General features: G+C 36.7%; 1 protein-coding gene across 1 annotated transcript in view; it reads right to left on the reverse strand.

The window, feature by feature from the left end:
- Window positions 1-1874: 1874 nt before the first annotated feature.
- The window catches only part of DCN (decorin), a 40704-nt gene continuing 15124 nt past the window's right edge, over window positions 1875-27454 (reverse strand). The window contains exons 3-8 of the mRNA XM_026104131.2: window positions 20698-20810; window positions 10726-10939; window positions 10396-10509; window positions 9063-9156; window positions 4487-4625; window positions 1875-3392 (exon numbers count right to left, since the gene is read on the reverse strand). Of these exons, the coding sequence (XP_025959916.1) occupies window positions 3198-3392; window positions 4487-4625; window positions 9063-9156; window positions 10396-10509; window positions 10726-10939; window positions 20698-20810 (869 nt within the window). The 3' untranslated portion in view covers window positions 1875-3197. The remainder of the gene's footprint in view (window positions 3393-4486; window positions 4626-9062; window positions 9157-10395; window positions 10510-10725; window positions 10940-20697; window positions 20811-27454) is intronic.

A 27454-nucleotide genomic window follows, 5' to 3' on the forward strand; every position in this document is an offset into this window, starting at 1 on the left:
AAGGTGGCAGAAAAGACATTTTTGCCTCTAATTTTATTACTCTGACTTCTTTATCACAAAAAGGATGGAATTAAAATAATTGTTATGAGCAAACCTGTCTTCATAAGCAAAGGCAAGCAATGGCTATTATTTTAGAGTGGATTTTTTATAGTAACTTTGTATTCAGTGGAAGAAATAAGAAGCTTCTGTAAGTCAGTTAAATTCTTCTGATGTTCTAGCAGCTGAGGATATGTCTCTATGCCTTTTTCTTCTCATATCTCTTGTTTCAACCAGCTTAAATTTGCAAATTATATGGATAAGCCTCATCATAGGATCCCTATGGATGCCCATTCCCACGTCCATAGTTTTGTAGCGTTCCCAAGAGATGGTCGCACTCTTTGCCCGTAGTGACTCCTCAGTGGCCCAGGGCTGCAGGAAGGGCAGAGATGCCTTAGGCTGCATCAGGGAGACAAGGGTTTTATTCTTTTATGGGTTTGATTCAAATCCTACAGGTCATTTTACGGTTGTTTATGCTTTTCATACTTTATGGAGGAATTGGGGATGCACTGTTGGGCCTAAAGGCTTCCTACTCAGCCCTCTTTCTTATTGCTTTCTGCCCAACTGTTTACAGGTTTTTTGCATTTGTTCTTTTTTTTTCTTTTTTTTCTTTTTTTTTTTAGTGGAAGCACCATCTGTTCTGTATTTATATGAAAACCAGTTTTAAAAGTATTGGGCTTCCCACTGCTTTGAAGTCTCTGCAGATGCTGTGTCTGAAATACTCTATGTGCGGGCTGGACTCACTTAGGAGAGGGTCCAGTCAGTTAGACATTGCAGGTATGGCTTCACAATTTATAGAAAACCAAGAGTGTTTTTACACTTTTGTCATGAGGTTGTTCTGGTCTCATGTTATAGGATTTCTTTATACAATTTTATTGTACAGGCCTGGGAATCAGGAAAGTCCCATTATGTTTGCAGCCCTTACTTATTAACAGGGAATGTATTTTGTGAGGAGCAGGTTGTGTTGAAACACAAAGGGCAGGCATGTTTTGTATGTGACATACCATGGGTATTACATGGACAGAGGAGGACCAGGCTAGGACATTTTCTTCTGGACTTGATGTTGATTCTGGTTTGAAAGAAAAGCCTTATTCTGCAGAGATTCTAAAGCCATGGAGGGCATGTACATATGATCATACAGATTTTTTTGTGATAAGCAATTTGTATTATTTGTTATAAAAAGCTCTTCTTATAAAAGTTGTACCTGTAAGTTTGAGTTATGTACATATAAACTATGTGGAGTTTCTCTGGCAAAGAAAATTCCTCTCCTCTCTATTGGGTGCAGTGCATAGCTTTCTGCATGACCTCTCCCTGTGAATACTATCAGATATCCAACCAAGAATGAAAGGAAAAAAAAGTTCTAACTGCTGATTTTGGTTTTGTTTTTTTTTTCCCTCCAATGACAAATGGATGTCATGTACTGTTATTTTTATTTAAAAATAATACCCCCAACATGAGAAAAACAGAAGAAAAATCAGATGTAAACAGGGGGAACTCATTGATGACATATATAAAAAACATATCAAACAAGGGTGCAATGACACTCTTTCAGTATTTTATGGCTATAGTGATTTGCTATCATTTCCAACTATTTAGTGCCTAAAAAAATGACAACTATAAAGAAAATATATTTCTTTTATTAAAAACAAAAACTATGACTGTTAAGCATGGCGATGTTATTTTTCTGTTTTGCAAGGGAAGAGAACTTTCACACAACTTGTTCTTATTTTAACCATTGCTACGTAAAGATATTCATTTTTCTGGACTTAATCATAATTAAAGTTCTGACACACTATATTATGCTATCAAAACAGAAAATAAAGACAAACACTTTGGAGTTTGCCTGTATTACAGTATTCTTTAATATAAATGACATACAAGTTTTACAAATTAGAGAGATTGACTTTGGAGAATTAAGAGGCTGCAGAAGACTATTTTAGTGTGACATTTGAACTGAGCATATGTTTGACTTTGTAGGTTGACAGTAGAAATGTGCAGCCTACCTTTGATGTACTTACTACCCACTGGTATGGGTTGAAGAATCCCAATTTGCAGAGGGCTTTCAAATCATTCGGAGAAGATACTTCTATGAATGATGTCCCAGCAACTTTCAGCTAGGCTTTGGAGTCATTTCACCTCATATTTCACTATAGCTATGATTTTGCTTATAACCTAAATCCCACAAATTCTTCAGATGGGGAACCTGCATATCTCTACTTGGCAATTAGAAACATAGTTTAAATACTGAGAGCAGTAAGGAATGCAGACCAATGTACATTGCACAACAAGTGAACAGTGAACTGCTGTTATTTTTGGTTTAGGTATATACATGGATTGGTACTGATGGCTAAACCCTAATACCTTACTCTGCAATGCAGTCTCACCGAAATCAGTGAAACTGTTCTTGTGACTAAGGTGAGAGGGATTTGTCCTAGAGAGATTTAGTTAGTGAGATCCAGACATAGGTTAAATGTTTTGTACTGCAAACTATTCTTTATTTTGTTCAATAGGATTATGCTAACCTAACCCTGAATAGCATTGCTTAAGAAGAATGGCAAACTTAAAAGAAGTATGTGTACAATATGACTTTATTTTAATTTTTCCCAAAATAATGACATTAGCAACAACTTTATTTGCCTCTGCTAAATAGATACATTCAGAATTAGCTTAGTGTTATAGTGGATATTTTAAACCTCCAGGGCTTGAAGTAAGTTTAAAGGGGCTAACTCTCCCCAAGAATAAAAAATAGGTTGAGAGTCATCTTTTTTCCTCTACCATTTTTCTTGTGTGGCTATAAAAATACCCTCAATTGTTATATTTTTTTTTTAATATATATTGTAGCTTGACAAATATTTACCCCGAATCTCATATACAGTGGAATCTGAGAACCTGTAGCATTTAGCAAACTGATAAATACCACAGAAAGCATGCTGGAAAAGAAGGCTGAAATAAGTCAGATTAAAGCACAATCAGCAATTCTTTTTGGTGGTATGCTTGATCTTGTACATCTGTAATGATTCATTTCTTTTACATCAGTGGATCATCTCCACTTTACAGTGAAGTTTCTGGGATTTGGCTTTAATTGTTAGCAACAATTTTTAAACAGGCCTATTACAACAGGTACTTTAGCTGAAATACAACTGAACCCCATCTTTAGAAATCTATTTGTAATTTCCAATCTGTATCGCAGAGCGTTCATGGATACATCGGAAAGCAGAAGGCTGGATTTCCCAGTATTGCACAGGGTTGCTAAAAAGACTCACACCGGAGTAGGTAGCCTTTTTGGTGTTGTAGCCAAGAGGGCAAAAGTCGTTGATACCAACTGAAGCAATTTTGTTGTTATGAAGATAGACTACCTGAAATGTATAGAAGTATGTAAGTGAGTAATAAACAGGTTAAAGGACATAATCATTTGACATCAAATAGTTGGTAAGTATTGTACAATATGTAGAGTAACAACATGTCAGTTTTCTCAAACCTATGCTTCATTCTGCTTATTTTTTGAACTATGAAGATTATACTCAATTTGAAATAATTTATAGAGAAAAATTTATAGAGAAAAGGAGAAATTGTGCAAGAGAATTCAGTAATATTATTAACCATACTATTTGATCATATTGTAACTGAAACAAGAGTCATAGAGGTGAAAATATTAATATAGTGCGTGATTCAGAAGCATGTGCAATATATAAAGGATCTATTTGTTGCTAATTGGTTTCTCTCAAACACTAATGCTTTCATTCTCATAAATGCAACTGTATAGGACTCAGAGCCAAAACAACCACTAATGAGAATTTAAATTAGCTGATGGATATTACTTTGCTACAAAGTCACCATTTCTGATGAATTTTCCCAAGCTACATGCAAGTGGTGATTTATATTTGGAGTCTTCATTCTTTGGGAGCTTTCTTTCCAATAAAATCTTACTCCCAGTGAAGTCAGATTGTAATTGATTCCAAGACGACTATATTTCCAGCTATTCAGTCATACCGACTTTAAAAACATTGCTGGTGTGAAACACATATTGCTTCTCTTTGCCCCCCTCAAGGCATAATTTTGTGGGATACCAAGGGGAAGGTTCTTGGGAAAGGTTGAAAAATGACACTGAGTAGACCTAAAACAATTGCAAGTGTAGAAGCATTCTTAGAAAGAAGGATCCTGAGCGAAGAGGGTATAAAAACGCACAAATAATTTCACATTTGTTGTACACAGAGATATAAATGCACACCTACAGATCTATATACCTCCATGCCTTCCCACATAAATCAGCATGGAATAGGAGTCCTCCTGTTATTTTCAACTTTTCAGTGCATATTCAGTGGTTTATAAAACTGGCATCAGGTTGCCTTTTGCACAATTACTGTGTATTTTGTTCAAAATCAAATAGCCATAGAAATATCATTCAGAATCTTTCAAATGTTGCCCTATGAGGCAGTCTGACAAACCTTACCTGGATATATTTGTGCTCACCCAGCCCACCAGGTACTCTGGGAAGTTCATTGTTATTCAAATGAAGCTCTCTCAGATGAGGTACATTGTTAAGAGAGCCATTTTCAACTGAAGAAATACTGTTGAAACTAAGACCCAGTCTGAAAAAAAAACAAAAAAACAAAAATGATGTTAAAGCAGATAATCATCTTTCATAGGCTAATTGCTTCTATACACTACTGCTGTACTATAGACTTGGCTAATTTGCAGAATTATTCATGAGATTTAGAGTTACTACGGAGAACTAGTTTAGATAAGTATATTTAGATAAGTTTGACATCTGATGTGAACTATCATAATTACCATGACGTCATTCAATTTGTGCTCATAGCACTTCACTTCATACTTTTATATTTCAGTGACTAATGTCACTGTAAGATGTAATATGTACCTCAGTAGGTACCAGTCTTTCTTTAAAAGCTGAATAAAAGTTTCTTGCGTGACAGGAGGAATGCTGGCTGTAACTTTCTTTGTCAAACTACACAACCCAGGGTCACCAGAACCGTTATTTTTAAATCTTCACCACAGGTTTCTAAGATATCGATACAGTTATAGCCATTTTACAGACTGGAAGCTAGAACTGAGTCATACATGACGATCTGCTCCGCAGCACACAGGAGTGGGACATGCACACATTTCTCCCAGGTTCCAGAGCTTTAACCAGACAATCATTCTTCCTGCTTTATGCATGCACATTCTGGGCTTATTGGAACAATTTATGTCCAACTTGTAAAATTTGGTCCTACTTGTGTATTTCTGTGCTGATACTATTTAGATTTGCAGTCACCAAACTATTGAATCTTTTCAAGACTAACTCATAACATGTTACAATATTCTGTGTTGTAGTGAGGAACTCAGTAGTTATACTGCAGGAGGTGTCAGCAGAAGTGTTGTCCTTGGAGAAACTATTTCTACAAAGGCTAAACCTACTTCATCTAGTTTGCTTTATCTTTTTTCTTTAAGCAATCATTTTTAATTTCCAGGAAAAAAAATGCTCTGAGATTTATTAATTAATGAATCAAATAAAGAATTTGATAAAGGTAATCAGAATCTTGATGATAACAAAACTTGCTATGGATTAATACTTTTAGAGAAAGCCTGATTCACAATAATCTACTACCTGCAAATCTTTGTGGCATGTGCCAGTATCAGAAGCCATAATCTGGACCTAGTATAAAATCACAGAGCTAAAAACTCCTGTTTGGTCTTTATGGCATAGATGTTTCCAGAAATAATGTCATTCAAGAATGGAAACACGTTTTATTTATTTCTTTTAAAAAAATAAACAGTCAAAGAAATATCTTTGATAACTAGTACTATATAACACAAAGTCATAATCATACTTAGTTAAACATTGAAATGTTGTTAAACTATTGAGAGCTAAATGAGAGCTTAATAAGATCTCCCACTGACATCAGTAGGGATTTACTTCACTCAGAAATGCAGTTTGCATTATCTCATATCCTTACTAAAAATTTGGTCATGGAACATTTTTCATGACTCTCATTTAAAAGTTATTAGAAGAAAATCCTTCTGAGTACAGTCCATCAAGATTTAGTAAAGTTTGGGGGATTTGATCCTACATGCACAATTTGGTCTGGAGACCTACAGAATTTCTACAGAGGACTTGTGTGCTCATAGTGGATGTTTTCAGAAGGATCAGGAATAAACATTTTGGCAGACAGTTGTATAAATTCTTGGTGGACATATATGAGAATATATTTTCACTAGATATTCAGGTCTATAAGCAGATGCGTCACACCTAAGGAGAAGAGCATGAGAAAAGCAGGTTTGGCTTTGCTATTGGTCTGTTGAGACAAAAGTAACCACCTTGCACATCATAAGGATGGACAAGATCTAACTCTGGAATAGCTCATGCAAGAAAAAAGTCTTATAGGGAAAGAGTAAGAACTGGAAGAGCCTGAATAAAAATGGATTTAACTCTCACAAGCAGTGAAATTATGTATAATTATGTCTCATCTAAATGTGTTACAAGAGAACCCAAAAGAACTCTCAATTACTTGGGGCTATGTTTACAAATGAAATAAGAAAAGATTAGTGTGTAAAATACAGTCTGATTAAGAGTGCTAGGAAAGAATATGGTCTCCAGCTACCTTCTTTTCCTCATGAGAGTAGAAAGGGAGGAAGCTGGAAAATGACTCTTGTATATTATATATATATTTATTATGTATATACAAAAACATGTATGTATATTATATATACATGCACTTTATCATATGCACTTTAACAAACTTCATGCAGCTGAACATCATCATTATACAGCACTTGATGCAACTTCTGCTGTATGTAGCTGGATCTTTCAAGTAAACTTTAATAAACTTTAGCAGACTCTAGACTTTAGTAACATCAGTTGTGTAATGTGTATACCCTCCCGGGGAGCTCCTTCTTGCATTAAACCAGTAGAGTCTTTGTTCAGTTTACATTCATGGGATTTTTCTTTTTTTCCACTGCAGCACTATGTGAAGACTTTTGAAGGACTTAGGGGTAATTTTACGAGGAAAACAAACAAACAAAAAAAGGACAAATATTGCTGGTCTACTAGAAGGCAAGAACTCGAAAGCCAATAAATAAACTGCAGATATACACTGAGTTATCGTGTGGAGCAGTTTACAGTTCCAAAGACACGGACAGTCAATAAACTGACCTGTTCCTCAAAGGCTGACTGTGCTTTAGCTGCTACACTGTTGGGCAGTGATGGCACACTCCAGAAGGGTGCTCTGATCCCATACTGGTGTTCCTGAAGTCTTAGGTGAATAAATAAAAACTATTTTTTGGATAGTTTGTTTCTGTGGGACTGGTGAAGCAGTAAGGTAAAGCATACTGACCCGTAAATTTATCCCATATGCTGTTCTGGAGAATGACTCCTGTTGCTCCTTACTTTCTTCATCTATCTGTTCTGTTACTTCTAACACACTCTTTTTCCAACAAATCTTCACTCTGCCTTATTTTTCAGCTTTGCAAAAGAGGATTTCCAAGTATATTTAGGTTGCCTGATTGAGCATGGGCCATTTAAAAGTTGGTGCCCTCTCTGAGCAGCTCCACACATCCACACCACGATCAACACTATCTTGTTCCTCAGTTCAGTACAGCCACAATGGGAGCAGCCCAAGTTTAAGTATTTTTAATAACCTATCAGCACTTGGTACATGCAACTTTATGTTTTAAGAAGGAATTCCAACAATGTCATCCATGTGGTGGTGTCTGTATTTTTTTCCAAGGATTAATGTGAAACAACAGCAAAATTCGCTTATCACCAGGACAACTGACCTACACACAGTCCAGGAAATGGTATTCTCTATCTAAGTAACTAGAATCTCATTTTAGTTTTGGAAGGTTTCTTTATCATTTCTGTGGAGAATGTTACATTTTATACTAAGCTGCTATTGTTAACAATTCCTGCTTCATAGTCCCCTAGTCTGTAATTACAGGATGAAAATCCATGAAAATCCAGGAGCAGACCCTTTTTTTGAGCAAGGATGAATCTGCGATCAAATCCGAACATCAGGCATTTATTGAAATGCTTTACTTTACAAGCTCTAGAAAGCTTTTCTAAGGCTGATCACTTGGAACTGCCACGTTCAAAATGTGCAAATTTATATAAATTATACGTATATCATACTGAATGAATAAATGTATTTCATTGCCCTAAATTTTAGCCCAACCTACTATAAACAGTAGTAAATTTAACTCCTGTTGGCCGATAATATTTCACTGATTTCTCTTCTCTGCCTTCATTATGACAATCAGAATGATTAAGATGAAGATCCAGGGATCTGAATAAGACAATCTTTCAGATCAATTAAGATTCCATTTTCATAGAAATATTGTAAAGTATCGTAGTACTAAAATGCCATTTATTACAGTCTCATATGATTGTTTTAGCATGTTATTTAATGTGAACTAATTCATGAATAATGCTGTATGTCTATGACTGTTTTTCAGTAATTCTTACATTTCCCTACAGTTAGAGAAGCTTATTCAACAAAATATTTACAGATTACTAAGGTACAATCACCCTCAAGGTGCAATCACACCTTTTCACATATATCGTATGATTCTTCTTTGTCACATTATTGGACTCATTGTACGCTTGCCTTTTCTGAGAAACAGAGGAAATACTGTTAAGAGCAGTTCTGGTCCGTTAGTGGTTTTTTTTCCCCCATAAGCAATGCAATGTCCCATAAAAACTGCATAAACAATCCATGGAAATACAATGAAAAAATATAACGTATTTGATCAAATTATAATTTCTTTATAAAATATTCTTAAAAAACAAAGACATCTTTGTTGCAGACATACATCACTCATAATTGAAGATAGTTGTAAAGTGTGGTTAGATAAAAAGATGTGCTTCACTTTGCTAAGTCAGCAAGCAAGTCGTCAGAAACTTTTCCTGCTAACTTCTACTGCTTTAAAGGTGATCATGATCATGAAGCCTAGAATATTTTCTAATTGTATGGGTAGTAGTTATGGTTTCAGCTAATATTTGTATGAGATAAAAAAACCCAAATCCTTACTTGGCCAAGTTGCTGAGTCCAGACAGACTGTCAGCATCAATTTTGTTGATTTTGTTGCCATCAAGGTGAAGTTCAGTAAGGGATGGGGGAAGCCCTGAAAGAGAACATCATCAAATTACTTTTGGTAAAACTGGATTTTTATTATTTTTTTAGTGATCTTGACTGGTGTTATACTGAGACTCTTTTACAGTAACAGAAAGATTTTTACCAGGCACAGCCAAGACCATTTCCATGAATTACTAAACACTGAAAGAGATAGCAATTGTTTAATTTGTATGTTGAAAATTATTTCATTTAAACAAAGAACTTTCACAATCAGGGAAACCTGAAAACAACGATTTTTCAAGTAACGATTTATTTGAAATGAAATACAATATGGTTTCTAAGGTCATCATGCAACAAAATTCTTAAAAAATAGATAAATGAAATTCTTCACAGATATTAATTTCAGTCTTCATGATTATATAAATGGGACATATATAATAGTGTAAGAGAAAGAGCCTTCATTTTATCCAGGTTATCCACATGCTTAAATCTACAAACATTTGGTTCCTATATATGTAAAAAATAACACTAGCAGCACTTGAGGTTATAAAGCTGAGGGGAAATAATTTTAACCTTATCTTAGGTAGAGCACCCACTAGTCTGAGAATTTATCAGGAAAAAAAATGGAGCAAAATATTTTCATTGTCTGAGGTCCCCCAAAAGAACAGCCAAAACAGGAAATGTGGGAAGAAAGAAATAACAACTAATATAAACTTTCAAAAAGGTACTGCTATTTTAAAACAATCTGCTGGCTGAAGCATGAATAAATTAACTATAATTTCCTCTAGGTCGGAAACATTTTGTATTTCTTTCCTTTTGAATAGGTTATATTGAAGATGTTTTTATTTTGTAGTAATTTAAAATGAAGTACTTTTTTAAAAAGCAAATGTTTTTGCTTTGTGCGGGAATGGTCTTTTGGCTCAAGCCCACTACATGGGTTTATATCTGTAAAATGCTGTTCAGGTTAGCGAAGCAGGGCTGGAGGGCAAAAAGATTCTTTCACTTTATATTTCAGCAGTGAGACAAAAAAAGCAAAATGACATAAAAAGGCTTACCTTTGAAAATGCACCTCTTGTGGAGCTTCTAATAATGGAAAAATGACATCTGCCAAGCCAATAAAAGCCAACAGAAAAAAACCCCTCCCTTTTACTAGCAGTCCAATTATGAATACTTTAGGGACTGATGCAAAAGGCTTCAATTACTTCTTTATTTTTAAGTTACTCCGGCTGACTAGAAGTTACTATATTTTACACGCACAAATCTCTCAAATATTAATTGAAATTCTTACCTTTGGGGATGCTAGTAATGTTGGTATCTGCAATACGGATATAGGAGAGCTTCTTCATCCCCTGAAAAGCTCCATTTTCAATGCCTGAACTCTTGAGAGGATTGGTGCCTAGTTCTGCCAACAAAACATGTTTGTGAGCTGGGCTGCAGCATATACATCTATATCTGTTAAACTTCAGGTGCCTACCAAGTTAAAGCTAATTTGGAGGTATAACTTATTGGAGCATTTCTTGGCTTTTCACATAAAATCACTCTATGTGAACTAAGAACAACATCTGGAAAACTCTGCAGTACATTAGGTTGATTTAGTTATAATTTCTCATGTGCATACCTAGAACAATCACTTGATTCAATCCATTAAAGACAACTTTCCTCAGTTTGGAGATCTCGTTCTCATGAGCACGTATCTCCTGAAGAGACTTTGGCATGTTTTCTGGAAGTTCCTTCAGGTTGTTCTTTGACAGGTAAAGTCTTTCCAGCTTCTTCAGAGGAGCAAAAGCTGCTGGGTTTATTTTGCTGATTTTGTTGTTAACGAGGATCAATGCCTGTGGAGTAATAACGAAGGAGATCTATAAGATGACCACTAGGAAAATTATTTTAAGAATGAAGCATTTAAAAAAAATAGTGTATCTAGTGTATAAAATCTTTTTGATGACCAACCAAGTGAGATGAAGAAAATGCAACGCAGTACTAAAATAAATACATTGAGGGCTTCTCAAACAGCAAAAGATAAACAAGACCTGCAAAACAACTATGGGTGGTATCTCGTTGCTGAGGTACATGCAGCTTCTGTTAACACCCTGAGAATCATAATCTGTATCCAAGATGAAGTACAATCCTTTCACTTGAAAGCTGTGAAGAACAAGTCATTCACATAAAATTAGTAACATTATCACTTTTATTTGCATGTTTGCTTTTTTTTTTTTCTGGGGGGGAGAAGAAGGGAAGTAATTGTTTCTTTTACTCTGAGGATATTTTTATACTTTATCCACTATCAAACAAACATACTATTTAGTTTTTCCTGAGCAGAGAATTCTGTAACTGAATACAGCGAAGGTACCGCCTATCTTTATATATATATATATATATAAGCACCACTATCCTGTTAGTCTTATAGATTGCACTTGTTAGATTTCTGTCTGCTTGTTGATATCTGCTTTTGCAGAGATACAACCTTTTTTTTTCTTAAAGTAATTTAGTAAGAAAGAGTTGCTTACTGTAGTAGCAATTTGAAAATTGAAGCCTCATACTGTAAGTCCTGCAGTTAGAGATCATGGACCATATTCATTCTGCTTAATATGCAGGAGCCTAATTTAGTTCTGTCAACTATTATGATATCTAGACTCAAGGTAGCCCTCTACACAGGCAGGGAGGAGAGGCTTCCATGGCAGCTCCCTTAGGTACCTGAAATAGGTGGTCTGCATATGCCTCTAATAGTACTCTAATTTTGTGGTACTGCTAACTCTCTTATTGTTTAACCAGCTATGACATAAAAAGAGAGAAGAAAGTCCCATTAATGTCAAAAAAAGAAATGTGTCTAGTGGAAGAGATTTCATATATGGCAATGATTCTTTTCATTCCAGCTGCTTTCTGTCTACTTATCTATCAGATTTACAGCGTTAGATGTTTGTGCAATGAATGACATAGAAGGGATGTATAGATATAGATAGCATTACTTATTTTTTTTTACTAGAGATATTAATAAATAGTAATAAATAGCTTTGGTCACTAAATTCGTCATGTTGCTTACAGAAACACGGGAAAGCATTTGCTGCTATATCACAAGTATATATTACATGTATTACAGTTAATATTCTGTGTATTTTAATATACTCTTAATATTTTTGTAGTTAAACTTTTGTCTGTTTCCTGGTGGATAAAATGAGCATTTCACACTTTCAGCAATCAGTTAAGCATTAAAAAAGTGCCAAGAAGTTTGTCAGTGTCTGTGACAGCACCTCTCTGTCACAAAAATTGAAAGAGAAGTGAGAAGATAGTTTAAAATTGCATTTGATGCTTTTTCCCCCCAGTGGACTCCTTTTGCAGCGCATCCTGAGCAAAGCAAACAGCATTTTGGCTGTAGGTCATTTCACAAGAGTACACGTAAAGCTGTGCATATCTGGTTTTAATTTTGCATGCTAGCTAGCAACACTGCGTTTGTGAGAGGAGGTAGAAAAGGTCACTCACAGTTCAGCAGAATATTTCACTCACAGTAAGCCTCTCCCAAAATAAGTATATTGGCCAGTGGAAGCTATGGCTACAGTTCTCTTTTATTTGAATCAGAATTATAACACGTGCCATGAGGACACATCAACTGTGGTTTCCTAAGAGTGACTGCTGCCAGAATTTGGAAGTAGATCTATCTTCCAGCCTTAGTATAATATAGCTACCTGCACAACACTGGGACAGTTATGATGAAGGATACAGCTTAAATCTTGAAAATTAGTGCCCTTCATTATTTTTTCATAAATATGATAACTACATGTGTTACTGCTAATTATTTATTTTTTGTTGATATTTTCATGGATTTTTTTCATAGATATCCAAGTCAACATTCCTTTGGGACCTATAATGTAAATATTCCATGACTAGTTGATGTTAACAGAATTGCTAAGGCTCCTTCAGAGCAGAACTGCTAGTCCTGACCAGAACCAGAAATTATCTAGGATTAATCTGTTCTGCTTTGCTATGTTTTTTCTTGAATATGTCTGTGTTATCTCGGGGAAATACATAAAACTTCTGCTTTATTCAGACATTCAGAAAATTGTTCTCACTTACAAATGATGGTATCTACCAAAGGTATGTTTAAAAGTAGTGATTTCAGGGTGGCAATGTATGTATGGTGGTGTAAGGTGGGAATGTATTACAAGCCTGTAGTTTTCAACATTTTTTGTACCCAGACATCATTTCTCACTTTAACCCCTGCTGTGTAAGTCCCTCCTCTTGCTGTTTTAAGCCTGCATTATTTTTCACCCTGTTGGGTAGCTGTAAAGAAAAAAAAAATACTACACAAGAGAAATTTTACTGTCTCCCAGAGCAACAGCAAATGATGAGGATAACACAGCAGCATAGCACCTGGCAAGCCATACCCACGTGTTCCTCTTCCACTTCACAATAACTCCATTATATACAAGACTTAGAGAAAGAAATTATTAGCCTTGGAGTGCTCTTGTTTACTTTTCTCTGAATGTGTCCCTTATGGTTTGCTTGTAACAAAAGTTAAAATCAAAATAAAATAGAATAAAATAAAAAACTCAGGGGAATTTAGAGGTCAGTGAAAACAGAAACTAGAGGAGAAAAACCTAGGGAAAACATCTGCAGGCAGTGCTATTGAGGAAGGGATGTTAGGCAAAAACATGCCATATGGACTAAGCAGCCTGAATAAAGCACAAATGGCATGAGAGGGCATTATATTTATCTTGTTAAAGGATAACTGTGTACGCAAACTTTGTGCAGAGCAAGAAATTCTAGGAGCGAAAATTTAGGGTCAATATCAAAGTGCTGAAAGTGCTTGAGCCTTGGGCCACAGCTGCCACTTATAGTGCTGCTAGTATAGAGCTATTTCGCAGATGAAAGAAATATGACGGCTTAGGGCAATACTTGAATGGAGTCACAGGAATTGATGCTTCTTTCAAAAATCCACCGTCTTCCATGTTTCCATTCATTTTTGGAGTGGAAAAAACATACTTCTTTTAAAATAAATTTTCAAAAACAAGAAAAAAAGGTTGAGGTATATCACCAATTCTCAGTAAAAAACACTGAGCATACCAATACACAGCTTTCAGGATGACTTGATATGGGTGCTGACATATTTAACAAGAGGCAAGAAAAAAGGCAAGAAAGAAGGAGAAAATAAAGAGGATCAAATAAATATGATATCAAAGACACCATTTAATCAGGACCAGAGGGTTCATAGCAAGTTTCCATGGATAAGAGAAAAAATAGCTTCCATCCCCATTTTCCTGGGATAAAGCCTTTTCCCTTGTCCCCGTGACTTCATATGTGTTATGAAGTTTTCTCTGTAAACATTGACCCTGTTATGTTTATTATTATATATTGCACTGTGGTAATACCCACAGACCATGCTGTCATGAATACTAATTTAAGTGGTGCTGAGAGAGGAAAGAAAAAGGCCAAACTTTGCTCCAAAGCTGGCTTAGTTCTTTCTGAAACACCTCTGATATTAGTGTAGTAAGAAAAACAAAAATCACTGTATGACAGGAATAGATGCTGGCTCAGTTGAAGTCAGTGGGAATTTGGCCGTTTACCTCCCTCTGGCCTGGTTTCTGCCTCAAATATTTATTCCCGGAAACAAAAAGGAGGATTCACAATTCAGAAAGGTCTTGGAACACTTGTTGGCATGCTCTTGTCAAAATACACACTGACAAATTGCACAGGGAGTGTATGGCAATCAGGTAGGAACTAGTGTTCTTCTCGACGGTCCCAAAGCTTATGACTTTTGCCACGGCTGGGGGGAATAAAGCCCAGTCTTCTGAAGTAGCATGATTGTGTAAGGACCTCAGGCGATTGTGCTGTGGGGTTGCTACCCTTAAGTCTGTCCTTCTTAGTTTAGGAGAATGGTTTGAAGACAGAGTCTTGCCAAAATTAGAAGCAAACTGTAAAATGATCAGCAAATTGTTACCTGCCATAATATATCTGGTTTGCCAGCTGGAGATGGTATTCTTACTTAACATCAAATCTCTAATGATGCGTGCGACCTTTCAGGTTTACACTGAAAAGTCAATCTACTGACCTAGTGAAATTTCTTTAATTTCCTAGGTTATTTATTACATTATTACCTGTTATTTTCTCATAGGGCTGTCAGGAACAATAATGCCTTAAGAATTGTAAGCTCAAGAGTCAGACATCCAAATAAAAGTAATAGGAATAAATTTTTTTCTTTTTGTTTGCCTTATGGTTTTGGTGATTAAATCATACTCATATTCCGGACATACAGTCAAGCTTTTCTTCAAACTGTTAGGACTGGATACATACTTGGGAGGAAAAAAAACCCAAAACATAAAACAGAACTTGACTTTCTTGTCTAATTGTATTATAGAAGGAGATAGGGCTTTACAAACCAAGCACTCATTTGAAATGTCATTTAGAAAACCACAAACATTGGCAAACCTGAAGGAGCCAACAGCCTCTGAATACAAGGAGGTCTCTGAACAGAATTCCAGATGTTAGGTGTCCTAAAGGGCTCATGATCTACAGAGTTAAAGCAGGAAAAGGAAAAAGGTAGAAAAGGCCATGAAAAACATGAAGGTAATGTGGTTCTTTTTCTTTGCTCCTTAAATTCTTTGGTGGAGTTTAATGAAGTGGATGCAGCTAAGATGGAGAAAAAGGGATGACATAAAAAGAAAAAGGGAAAAATGACAAAACTGTGTGGATGGAGATGGAAAGGCATTGAAACAACAGCCTGTCAATATAGAGGAAAGGAGACTGTGGAAAGCAGTTTGATCACATCCTCAGTGCCTTCTTGGATAATCTCTCTAAGCCAAAGAACCTGCTGTGGATCTAGTTTTTACAAAGTTGGAGCTCTCACTGATAAGTATTGTGTAACATGAGTTGCACAGATGACCAGGGAACAGCTGAATCTTGTGAGAATCCCCAGTCTTCTACATTTTCTTACTCTAATAAAAAATAATCCTAATGCTCTGGCATTCCAAAGAACCTTTCAACCCTGTTCCTGTCTACCGAGGCAAGCATTTTTCTCATCTATTTTATCATAATTTACTTGTGTACTTTGTTTTACTGTTGCATTCTATAGAATCTCCCTTTTTCTTCATCTTTAATTTAGTATTCTGACTCCAAAATTTTGGGGGCCTCTTGATGTTTTATTTTACCATTTTCCTCACAGTAAAAGATCTTGTGCCCTCCACACATTAAAAATGTTTTGCATGCATGTTCCATGTTACATATTACTTGCTTCGGTTGTTAAGTACAATGCAAAGGAGAGTCTGAGGAAATGGTGTCTCTCTAGGGGAGTGCTGTATGTCAAAAAGATTAACCCCATTTTTGCTCAGAACATCTGTCAGAAACCTACAGATGCACCAGTTAGAAAAAAAAAAAAAGTATCTCACACCTGTTAAGACTATATGCTATTGATGATAACGGGAATAGGACTCAGAGGTAGAAACAGGACAAAAATTTCTGCCTTTGGCTTTTTACATAAGGCGAGTAGCTGCTGAGCCTTCATTCTGTGATTTGCAGAGCAGCATGTTTATTCAACTTCTCTGTTGATTCTGCCTGGGAAAAGGGAACTGAAGCTGTAATGAGTCATCAGAAGACTGTGTACTTTCACTCATATTTTTTTGATCTGTTAGGAGGTTTTCTGTCTCCCTGGAAGATGTTCTTAAACTTCTCCTCAGTTATTGTGGGCTCTTGTCCTTCCACAGGGAGCCTTCTTTTGCTAAAAAAGTGAGGGCATGCAATATCTTTAACCAAATACATTATTTTTCCCCCTGATATTACTACAACTTGTGTTTTCACTTATTTACTCATACATTTAGTCATACATACATTCCCTTAGAGGCAATATGGTCATAACATTAAGTCCCAAGTTCAAATTTTCTCTCTTTTGTGCAAGTCTTTTCTTTCAGCATAACTATAACTGGGGTTTGCACTGATGTATGCAGAACCATGGCTTTGCATACCTCTGCCAGCTTAAATTAATCAATGTTCCACTTGATTTTGGGCCAATAACGCATTCATCTTCTTTTGCGGTACTAACACTGTGCCGTTGAAAAATTCCTGTTAGAAAAGGGTTCTGTTACTATTCTGTTGTTTGTGCTGTTCTTACAGTGATCTAATACACAGTAGTTTCTTTTACCTCTTTTTCCAAGTGCCAGGCATTATGCTGGTTTGTTTTGGCTTTGCCACAGAGCATGCAACTCTGTGTGCTGTTTCTGTAAACTCCCACTTCAGTCTGCATGAGGGCTTACTCCTGTAACATTTTGGATTCTTTATAATGTCCACGGGGTCAAAGCACTGTACTCTCTCCAGAAGTTTCAGTTTGCCTGGAAAATTCTGACAGCTTTATAAAGGATTTTTTTCTGTCTTTTCCAGTTGCATCTTTTTAACTGTTTTGACACAGATCTAAATCATGACTATGTCTTCTACATAGCATCAGATAATTTTCCGAAACTGCAAAACTCAGTCTGCAGCCCTAAAAAAAGACTTTCTCCAATTTTTTCCCTGTCCTTCTGAGTGCTCTGATAAAAGGTATAGCTGATGTTTCATTTTTAAATGCTGTGAAGTCTCACCGGGTTTTACAGTAAAACTTTCATAGGTTAGCTACTTTTTCCTGGATTAATTGAAAACTATTAAAATATCAAGTGCACCAGAACCATTGACTCTGGAATATACAGCTTTCTGGGTGCCATCCTTCTGCAGGCATCTGCTATTTGCAGATACATATTCTCTTAGTTGCTTTTTTTTTTCTGATTGTTTGTCACATTTCCACAGCTGCAAATTTTAACTGGTCTTTTTTCTCCTCAGTAAAATTTTCTGCTTTACACAGGGTATCTTTGTAGATATTAATTCCTCTTTCTCGTCTATTTCCATGTCTTGTACACTCAGAGCTTAAGCAGCTATATTTGTACAGAAAGAAAAGCCATTGACAAAGGTATAGGTAGACCCTTTCTTTTCTCCTTGCTTTACCTAGACTTCAGCATAAGTTGAAGTTACGTTCAACCCAACTTGTTCATGAAAGTCTCCTCTAAAACTAGTACACCTATGGTAGGTGATGCTTATAGGAGTGAGGATTAGATTCAGAAGGAATAAACTGAATTTAATCTCCATTTTTTTCAAGACCTGTGGAAACTGGGATTTAGGGAATTTTTCCCTTCAGTATTTAGTGGTCACTTCACGCAAGAGGTGAACTGCATGTGTTAAAGGTCTTAGATCTCGGAACAATAATAGCTACAATTTGTGTAGATCTTTCTGTTTTAGTAAAGTCTAAGAAGCCTAGACACTTTTGAACATCATGCTGCCGAGCTAACCCAAGCCATATTTATCAGGGAATATGATTAAAAGATGTATCTGTTTTATATATATATATATATATATATATAAACATATTATATATAATTTTTTATAACAGAAGTGACAATAGAGCTCTATCAGCAAGAAAGCTTTTGAGATATACTTATCTAGAAGCACTATTCCCTTTTCACTATAACTCTGAATAATATTTAATTTCAAGGGGGAATAGGAATCATTCCCAGATATTACACAAGGAGAAGAATGATGCCTGCTGGGAGTAAAGGTGCATAGTTACATAAGTGCACTATGTAAGTAAATTATTATTTTGGGGAGGAGATAACAAGCTTCTTCCTCTCTCTTGAGTAAATCCAGGAAAACTGCATTGTTTTAAAGGTCATTTGTTAATACTTACATTACAGCTGTCACTCTTCTGTATGATTTCCACTGGTCCTTAAACGTGTACTGAGTACTTTGGGGATTAAAAGGAAGAAAGAATCTTCTCCCTGAAGAGTCACCTGTTTAATGTACTATTAAATTATGTCTGCTGTAATAGGAGAAATAAAAAGTTCCATGGAATTAACCTCCATGGTACGACATAGTTTACAACTGCTTCAGGCACAGGATGAGGTACAGCAGAAACCTGCATGGCATGCCAAGCAGGCAGAAGTCACTGGGGCCAGCGCTTTCCATCTGCAGTACCATGCTCTGACTCATTTCATGAGGTGTCATGAAGGACTGCTAAAGACTAACTTCACTGACAAGGACTTGCTCTTTTTTGCACCCAGAATGTGATCTTCACTGAAAACACAGGACTTCCCTGAAGGTGGAAGAAAGCAAAAATAAGCAGGCAGGAATTAGGGTGTCAAATCTGGGTTTATTAGCTAAGCAGAGGAATTGAAAAACCAACTCTGGGACATAAGTCACCTCATTCTAGTACAAATTGCTGATTGCAAATGTTATCCACATAACTAGTTCAGGTGTAGACACCTACTTCAGCTAAAATAAGATGACACAAATCCCATCATGTTTTACTCATGCAGCTCCCTCCACTGTGGATATATTGGCATTGTGAACCCTAGAAATGGTTTTAAATTTTTTTTCTTGATGTTGTATTAGGACAGAGATTTAAGAAGAAACTTGAAAGATATTGAAGAGAGAAATGTTTACAGGATATTTCTTGCAAGTACGAGTGACAGCATGGGAGCTATCATGTAGTTTGCTGTTTGAAAATGTGCTTGTTTGGGTGACGGCATCGGCATCATGTACTGATCAAGAGTGGGAGTTGGCTTCTTGGTAGTGAACGGAAACAACAGAATTGAAATAGGCTGTGAAGTGCCAGGAAAGTGAAGGCAAATAGTTCATATTTGTTATAATCAAAAAGGATTGGATGGAATAATACACAGAATAAATTGAGTTGATGAAAGGCTAGAAAAATAATCTTTACGGCAGCATTCTGAAATACATCGCAGTTGGGGTATTACTTTCAAAGGCAGAGAAGTAATACCCTTTTTTTGATCTGGAAAGAAAGACATTTCTACAAAAAGGAGGCAAGTCTATGAGGTAAGAATTTTAAGATGTTGATTAAAGCATAAAAACAAGGGAGGAGGACCTCAGACAGAGAAATAAAAATTTGGAAGCAGAGGAAGGCAGTTCTTTGATGGAAACTTGAAAAATAAGGGAAGAGCCAGGAAACAACAAAAAAAACCCAGTCATACAAACCAGGGATGGAAAATACTTAGCAAAGAGGAAAACAGACAGTAGAGTTGGGAGATACTAGCAGGTAAAGGAGGATGAGGATGGAGTTTTGCTGGGAGGGAGTTGGCAAAAATAGTTTCATTGTAGTGCCAAGGACAGACAGTGGTTTGAAAAGATGCTTAAGATAAAATTAGTAAAGAAGATCTGCTGACAAATGTGGTAAATACAGTGCTCAATAAGGAAGTGAAATGGGAAGGGATATGGTAGTGAGTGAGTGACGTGGCAGGGTTGAGAAGGATTTGCTTTTTAAATAGAAATGACCAAGTCACTGTGCCAAAGGAAGTGAGAACATAAGTAGGCAAATAGGTGAAAGAAATTGCAATGGAGATCAGGAGACAGGGTGGAACCACTGGCACAAGGGGATGAAAACAGATGAGAAACTTCTGTGATGCAAGAAAAGGAAAAGAGAGTTTTGCTGGAGAGGAATGGGAAAGGAAATAAACAGGCTGGGCTGGTAGAGAGTAATCACAGAGTATTCTGTCAAAAACAATGAGTATCAGACCAAACCCACTTTTTGTCCCCAATTTTGTAACAAATGCCAGTTTACTTTTACACTTACATGAAGATTCTTCAAGTTCTTGAAATCCCCTTCCTTAATTTCAGTGATTTTGTTGTTCTGTAAGTCCAGCAGAGTTGTGTCGGGGGGAAGGTCCCTTGGCACCTTATCCAGACCTAGAGACGGTGAAAAGTATAAACAATTGGCTTTGAAAGAAACTTTGAATAGGGGCTCAGTACTTCTCTTAGTAGCATTTTACTTTCCAGTAAACCACCATTTCTAGAACTCATTTCCTAAGAAGCTTATGAAGACTTATCTGAAAGTATTTCCGTCTCTAGACAGTCAAAGGGAGTTTAATTTTGCTATGTCAAAACAAAATTAATTTATTCACATTTCCATTCCACCCTTTTCTGGGAATATATCTGAGTTATAGCTTGAAGCAAAGGATCCAATTTGGCAAAATTATTTCTAATGCATTTAAACCCATTAAACTAAAAATTGCTTTCAGAAAGAGGTATGGTATTTATTCATTTCATTGTGCATTAGCTTTTGTGAACAGAAAGCAATTCCTACTCTTTAAAAGATAATAGGCTTTTTTTGAAAGAAGGATGATGCTTAATTATAATCATTTCCAGAAAAGATACTATTTGCTTGACAGTAACTGAATAACTTGCAGTAAAGTCCACCTTAAAAAAAAACAAACCCCCCACTTTTCTTTCAGCTGAAACGATGTCCAAGTTTTCTGGAGAACAAATCTCTTGGTTTCACTGCAACTGCCAAAAGAACATCAGACAGTTTAAATTAAAGACTCTCTTTGGGACTATTTTCTGAATAGCTGATATGTAAGTCCGATGAAGTCATGGAAATGAAATTATTTAGTGTTAAATAACACTCATTTTACCCAGCTTTCCTTTCATACTGTGACTTGGAATAGAGCAAATCTTTTTTAGTCATTGTGATTTACCACAAAATTAAAATGACCCATTTCTTTCCTAACCAGCCTGTCTTTTTTTTTTTTTTCTTTTTTTTTTAACAAAATGTGAAACACTAGATGAATGGCTGGTAGAAAGAATTAATAGATATTAATAAAGTCTCTATATATGCATCTAATAGAAGTGGAGCTATCTCAATATAATAGCCTTTTTACCAATAAAGCTTTTAACAAATATTTCTGAAGATATAATTAAGCTCTCTTCAGAAAGATCTTTCTGAAAGATTGGTTTCTCAGTGTATCCCCAATATGATGATAGACTGCATGATGTTGTTCTCAAATGGATAATTCTCTTTTTCTTTTTAAATCTGCATATTTTAAATTAAAGGTCAGCATTGCAAACACACTAAAATATGTTTAAGATTCATCACAAATCTAAGTGCAATCTGGAATGTGAATTTCTCTGAAAAAAAATCAATATTAAGCAAAGAAAAGTATTTTAAAATCTTTTTTAGAATACATATACATAAATATCTGCAGAGAAAAAATGGTTGGTTCTTATCTGGGTGAATCATGGCAAATCATTAAAGGAATTATCTGTTTGGTACCATATTGAATTCAATTTTGTAATAGTCATTGATGGATCAAGACATTTTGGTTTACTAATTGCTTACATTTCAAGTACTGCATGTCAAACATTGATTCATTTGGGACCGTACCGGAACGAAAAAGCTGAGAAACTCATGTATCCATCAAGGTGATGTCATTCAGATAGAGTGTACCTGAGGCCTCCTGCTCTCTAACTGCTTCCTCTAATCTCTGAATGAAGGATGCATAGAGCAGCCACTTGCATCCTAACTCAGGACTGACGCATTCTTGATTCAGTGTTCATGAGATGTGAGCTAAAACCTCATGGAGGAGAAGGGTCACCACTACAAAAACAAGAGGTATCATGCAATGCTACCTGTGTTCTTTCCCCATACAGGCTTGAAAAATAACTGCAGCTATACCACTGCCTGATGCCTTGAGTCAATACTGAATTTTTAAATGGTGATCATTACAGCTCTCTTACTCCATTCCCCCCAAATCTGAAAACAATATACCTCAAAGTTAATGATTTTTGGGGCCAACTTTTCCTTCTAACCTGCATAAAGGACACTATTCTATAGCTACTCTTACAAAATTCTGCCATAAATCCTGGCGAGGCCCCAGAGCTGTACACTGGAGGTTTTTACTACAATTAGTGACTCACTGAGAATTCATTATAGATTCAGCCAGGATTTATCTGCATGCAGAAGAGGAGTCCAATCTATATTTAGGAACCTGGTCTGAATCCTCCAAAGTGTTCAGCATCTGGCAGATCCCACTGGTTTCCACGACTCCTGTTGGGTGCTTAGCAAATCCTGCTGGTCTGTTGATATGTTGAATTAGCGTGTTGGTATGGGTGTCTCCGTGAGCACATGCTCACCCTCATTACTGGTTGGACCTTGGGAAGTGCAGCAGCCTCACCCCCTCAGGCTACTTCCTCACCTAACAAACTGATTTTTAGTTGTCTAAATGAGGGTGCAAGAGGCCTAAAATCTTGGAAAGCACTTGCTTCTTTTAATCTTAATTGCTAACTGATACTATTACTCTCTATAGAACAGATTTTGCTGTCCTAGCATTACCAAAGTTTGGTTGCCAAATTTTAAAGCATTGAAGACACTCTTTCAAATTTGTTTTCTTGCCTGTAAGTTCTCTAATGTTAGTAAAACAAGTTTTAAAATATATGGATCTGACAATTAGCAAAACTAAGTATAATGAAGATGAACTTGGCTGATTTTTAATCACATCAACATCCAGAAGTTTTAAACAGAATCGCCCTGTCTGGCATGAGTTAGTAACAGCATATACTATATATAAAATGACAAGAGTCAAAGCTTACATCTAATCTTATTCTTCTTACTGATATTCTGTGTGTGAATGCACCGATTAAAGTTCTTAATATTACTAAAATAATTACTCCACATTTAGATGGAGATTTCATTTTTACTGAATGCAGTGGGAAAACTCTCATTACTTTCAAAAGTATAGGACCAAAGCATTAGTGCACCAAATATAAAAAAATGTGATACCATATAATTTCCATGTTGGTTGTCTTTGGACAGTGTCTGTTCTCAGCAGACAGCAATGATATCACCAATGAGTAATTCTTTCCTCAAAAGTCCTATGTGTTTAAAATCATAATTTTGCTATAGGAGGTTTTTAAGCAACTTTTATAGCATATTTCACATATATTTCACATATTTCACATATAATACAAAATTGGTTTAATTATCTGCATTCAGAGTAATATTATCATGTTCTAGTTGGCAGTACATTTTATAATAAAAATACTGGTATCTGTAATTTAAGTGCTTATGGCAAAAATGGGGTACATTAAAGCTATACAGCTGTAATATTATTGAATGCTCTTGGAACATGCTTTGTAAGAATACTTGGGTTGTCACTGAAGGGATGATTTGATAGACACTGAACTTCAAATCAAATTTCAAACTGTATGTTTCGAGCTTCGCATGTCAGTGCGTAAAAGCTCAAGCTTTATCTGAAAATGAGGTAGAACTGAGAACTCAGAGCAACTAAATTAAACTTTCCTAAGTGTTTCATGTTCTAAAGATATAACACATAGATACAATAAACAGATATCCATTTGTGAAAAATGATTTATAAAAGCCTAATGAATCCCAGAAAAACAGAAGGATGTATAATTACATCTTCCTGTTAAAAAAGGCTATAGAAATGATATTTGACTTTTTCCTTGACTTGTCTGAGTTTTGAATATGTGAAGAACAAACCACCATGCATAGCTTAGAGGAAAAGATGCACTTCTGGTGCTGAAGAGAGTGCAATTTTCATTAAGCAGTTTAATAACTGTCATACATCCACCAGCTGAAAGCTAAATCAACTAGGGCCTCTCCACTGGAGGAAAACTTTGCAGATGGGCGGATCCAGACACTGCCTTGTAAAATCAGCAGCTAAACAATTCAGGACTAGATTGTGTTTGAGGTGTGGACTGGATCCAAGTGTTTCACCACTTGTCACAACTCAGTTGCCTCCAGGAGCTGTGCTTGAGATTGCAGGTCCTGGTCTCTAGAGCCAGTTGCATCTAGACCGCATGCAGCAGCAGTGCGTGGTGCAAACCTGGCCCTGTGCTTGAGTTTCCCTGCCTGGAGGGCAAACCTTTGAATCTTTCTGATCAATGTAGGGCAGTACACAGGCAGTGTAGATGAATGGGGGATTTTGTACTATCTTGACAGCATAACTGAATTTGAACTTAGCCTAGCAAATTGTAATCCTACTAGCAACTGAAATGGCTGTTGACTCCAGGACTAGAATTATCAGTACCCATGAGGATTTTTTGACTCCTCTGGCTTCAATACTGAGGTTTTTAGAGGGGAACTGCGGGCTGTCCTGACTACCTCTTTCATAGAAACTTAAGTGATGACCATAGACTTCCGAAGCCATGTGTACACACTGTATGTCCACCTGCAAATGCCTTCCAGTTAAATTTATGTAATAACAACTGAAAGGGAAACCAGTGTGGGAGAATACCAATTGAGTCACTGCTTAATAGTTTTAAGAACAGTTTTCACAAGTATTCCCGCTGTTGGCAGTGACTTTATATATTAAAGTTTGCTTCCCAAAAAGCCATACAACAATCTCTCACGGCAGTTTAATTTTTCATGTGAACTACCAGTGCTATATAGTTTGGTATTCAGTTCCCTGGAAATGTTTCAAGCCTCTGGTTCTGAAGACTAACTTAGAACTGACTGAAGATTTAGATTCTTCTGTCTTTCCCACTGTACATTACATTAAAAATACATATGGTTTTATTTATGTTGATTGAATAAGAGCAGATCAGTTATTATTTAAGCTCGTAAATATATATTTTCTTAAATCTACTTGTAAACATAATAAGCAGAAATGGTATGGCCCCATCCTTCCAAAATGCTTGCTTATACTGAAATTAAGAACCTAAAGATTCTGGAAATGTAAGAGATTTAACAAGTCTGCGATTCCATAGCCATAAAGGCTACTGCCATTTATGCTAAGGCATTTCTTCAGGAAAAATCATGACTTTCTGCTATAAACTAAACTGCCATTAATTCCTGCAGCACGGGTTGGATTAGTATTATTCTGTGTAGATTGCTACAAGTAGGAATTGTCTTAAGTTCTATATTACCAACCTGTAGCACTGTGTTCCCACCAGCATACATGTATGTGCGCAAATATGCAAGCATATGAGAATACATAAAGAACAGACAATACCACGGAACTACAAGAAAAAAAAAGTGTGCAGGTAACCTTGAAATACTTCCTCTTATTAGGATCAATTGTACTTGTATTATCCACAACAGAAGTTTTCCCAGCTTATTTTTATACTATTCATTTCACCACCAATTTTGGAAATAACAAAGATAATCAAATGTATAAGAGAGGTGTCCGGCAGAGCTGTATCATCAATGGATTTCTTCCACACAGAGAACTAGGATCCATGCTCACTTTTGGAGGCACTGTGAAGGGCATTGGGCCTTTTGTGGTCTCAGGTCATCTTGAACACCTTCCCTGAGGGGGGAGGCTAACAGGACTAGGAATCCTTCCTTTGTAGGAGGATGGAAAAGAAGCTAGGCTCGCAGAAATCCAGCTCATCTTTGTGGGATCGTACCTATGTGGGACATAGGTTCATCTCATGGTTTCCTAAGTGATTTAGACTTCTGCAATTACATTGTCTGGCTGTTTATCTTTGATTGCCTCTTCACCTGGAGAGGACAGAAGCCTGGTGGGTCTGTAGGTTTTATGAGATCAGAAATTAGGCAGAAAAGAGCCAAACTAATAGTGCTTTGAGGAAAAGGCTGGTATAATTCAGCTCTTACCCATTTCATGAGAAAAGAGCAGTCAGCAACCAGCCAGTTCCTTTGTAGTGCTGCACCAGCCCGAATAGCACATACGGCCATTTACCCAGCCAAACAGGTGTAGGAGATGTAGCAAGGATTTGGGAATATTGTGAGGACTAAAGGAGATTAGGGGTTTTGGCATACAAGCCAGGACTCATTACTTTTGTAGCTCAGGGAATAACCTGTTCAGCTACAGAAGCCGTAATCAAGCGGTTATGGACTAGTTTAACCCACAAACTGAGAAGCGTGGCTTTTGAGCCCTCCTCAGTATGAAGGGGCTTCAGTTCATGGTTCCCATTTCTCAGAAGTGAGAGCCTCAAATTAGTCTGCAACTTGGCGTGGGGCCACTTCTCTGTTGAAGCCATACGACTGTGCAGAGAAGGAATGTGAGATTTATGGGGCCAGGGAGAGAGACTAAGCAAATGGGAGTCTGAGTCTGTAGCCCAGAGATGAGGACACTTGCCTGGGAACTGTGTTCTTGCAACACTGAGGCCCTACAGTCAAAATAACAAATATATGAACAGTGCCAATTATAAACAACTTTAACAATGCAGAAGGGCTTGTGGTTTGTTTGCTTGTTTTTCTCCACCTACCCATTTTACAACAAGTGGAAATGGGTATTCAGGGGAATAAACCTTCCCTCCTCTAGCTTGAGAGAAGGGGCCAAAAAGCAGAAAGAGATCTGAACATTGTAGCTCAGATACATGTGTCATTACACAGCAATGCTCACGATTATTATCGCAGGGGCCGTAAAATGGGGCTCTTTTCAAGTCTCCTTCAGTTTCCACAAACAGCCGCTGCCAGCTGAGGAATTTGGGCTGAGCTACATACAATTCCCAACTGCGGTCCGCAGCGCCTGCTCTACTGATGGAGGCGGCCTCTCCGGCAGCTGCCGGCGTTTCCTGTGCACATCGCGGTGCGCTCGTCCCCTGTGTGACGCCAAGCCACGTCCCGG

The sequence above is a fragment of the Dromaius novaehollandiae genome, chromosome 1 (genome assembly GCF_036370855.1).
Source record: "Dromaius novaehollandiae isolate bDroNov1 chromosome 1, bDroNov1.hap1, whole genome shotgun sequence".
Taxonomy (NCBI): Eukaryota; Metazoa; Chordata; class Aves; order Casuariiformes; family Dromaiidae; genus Dromaius; species Dromaius novaehollandiae.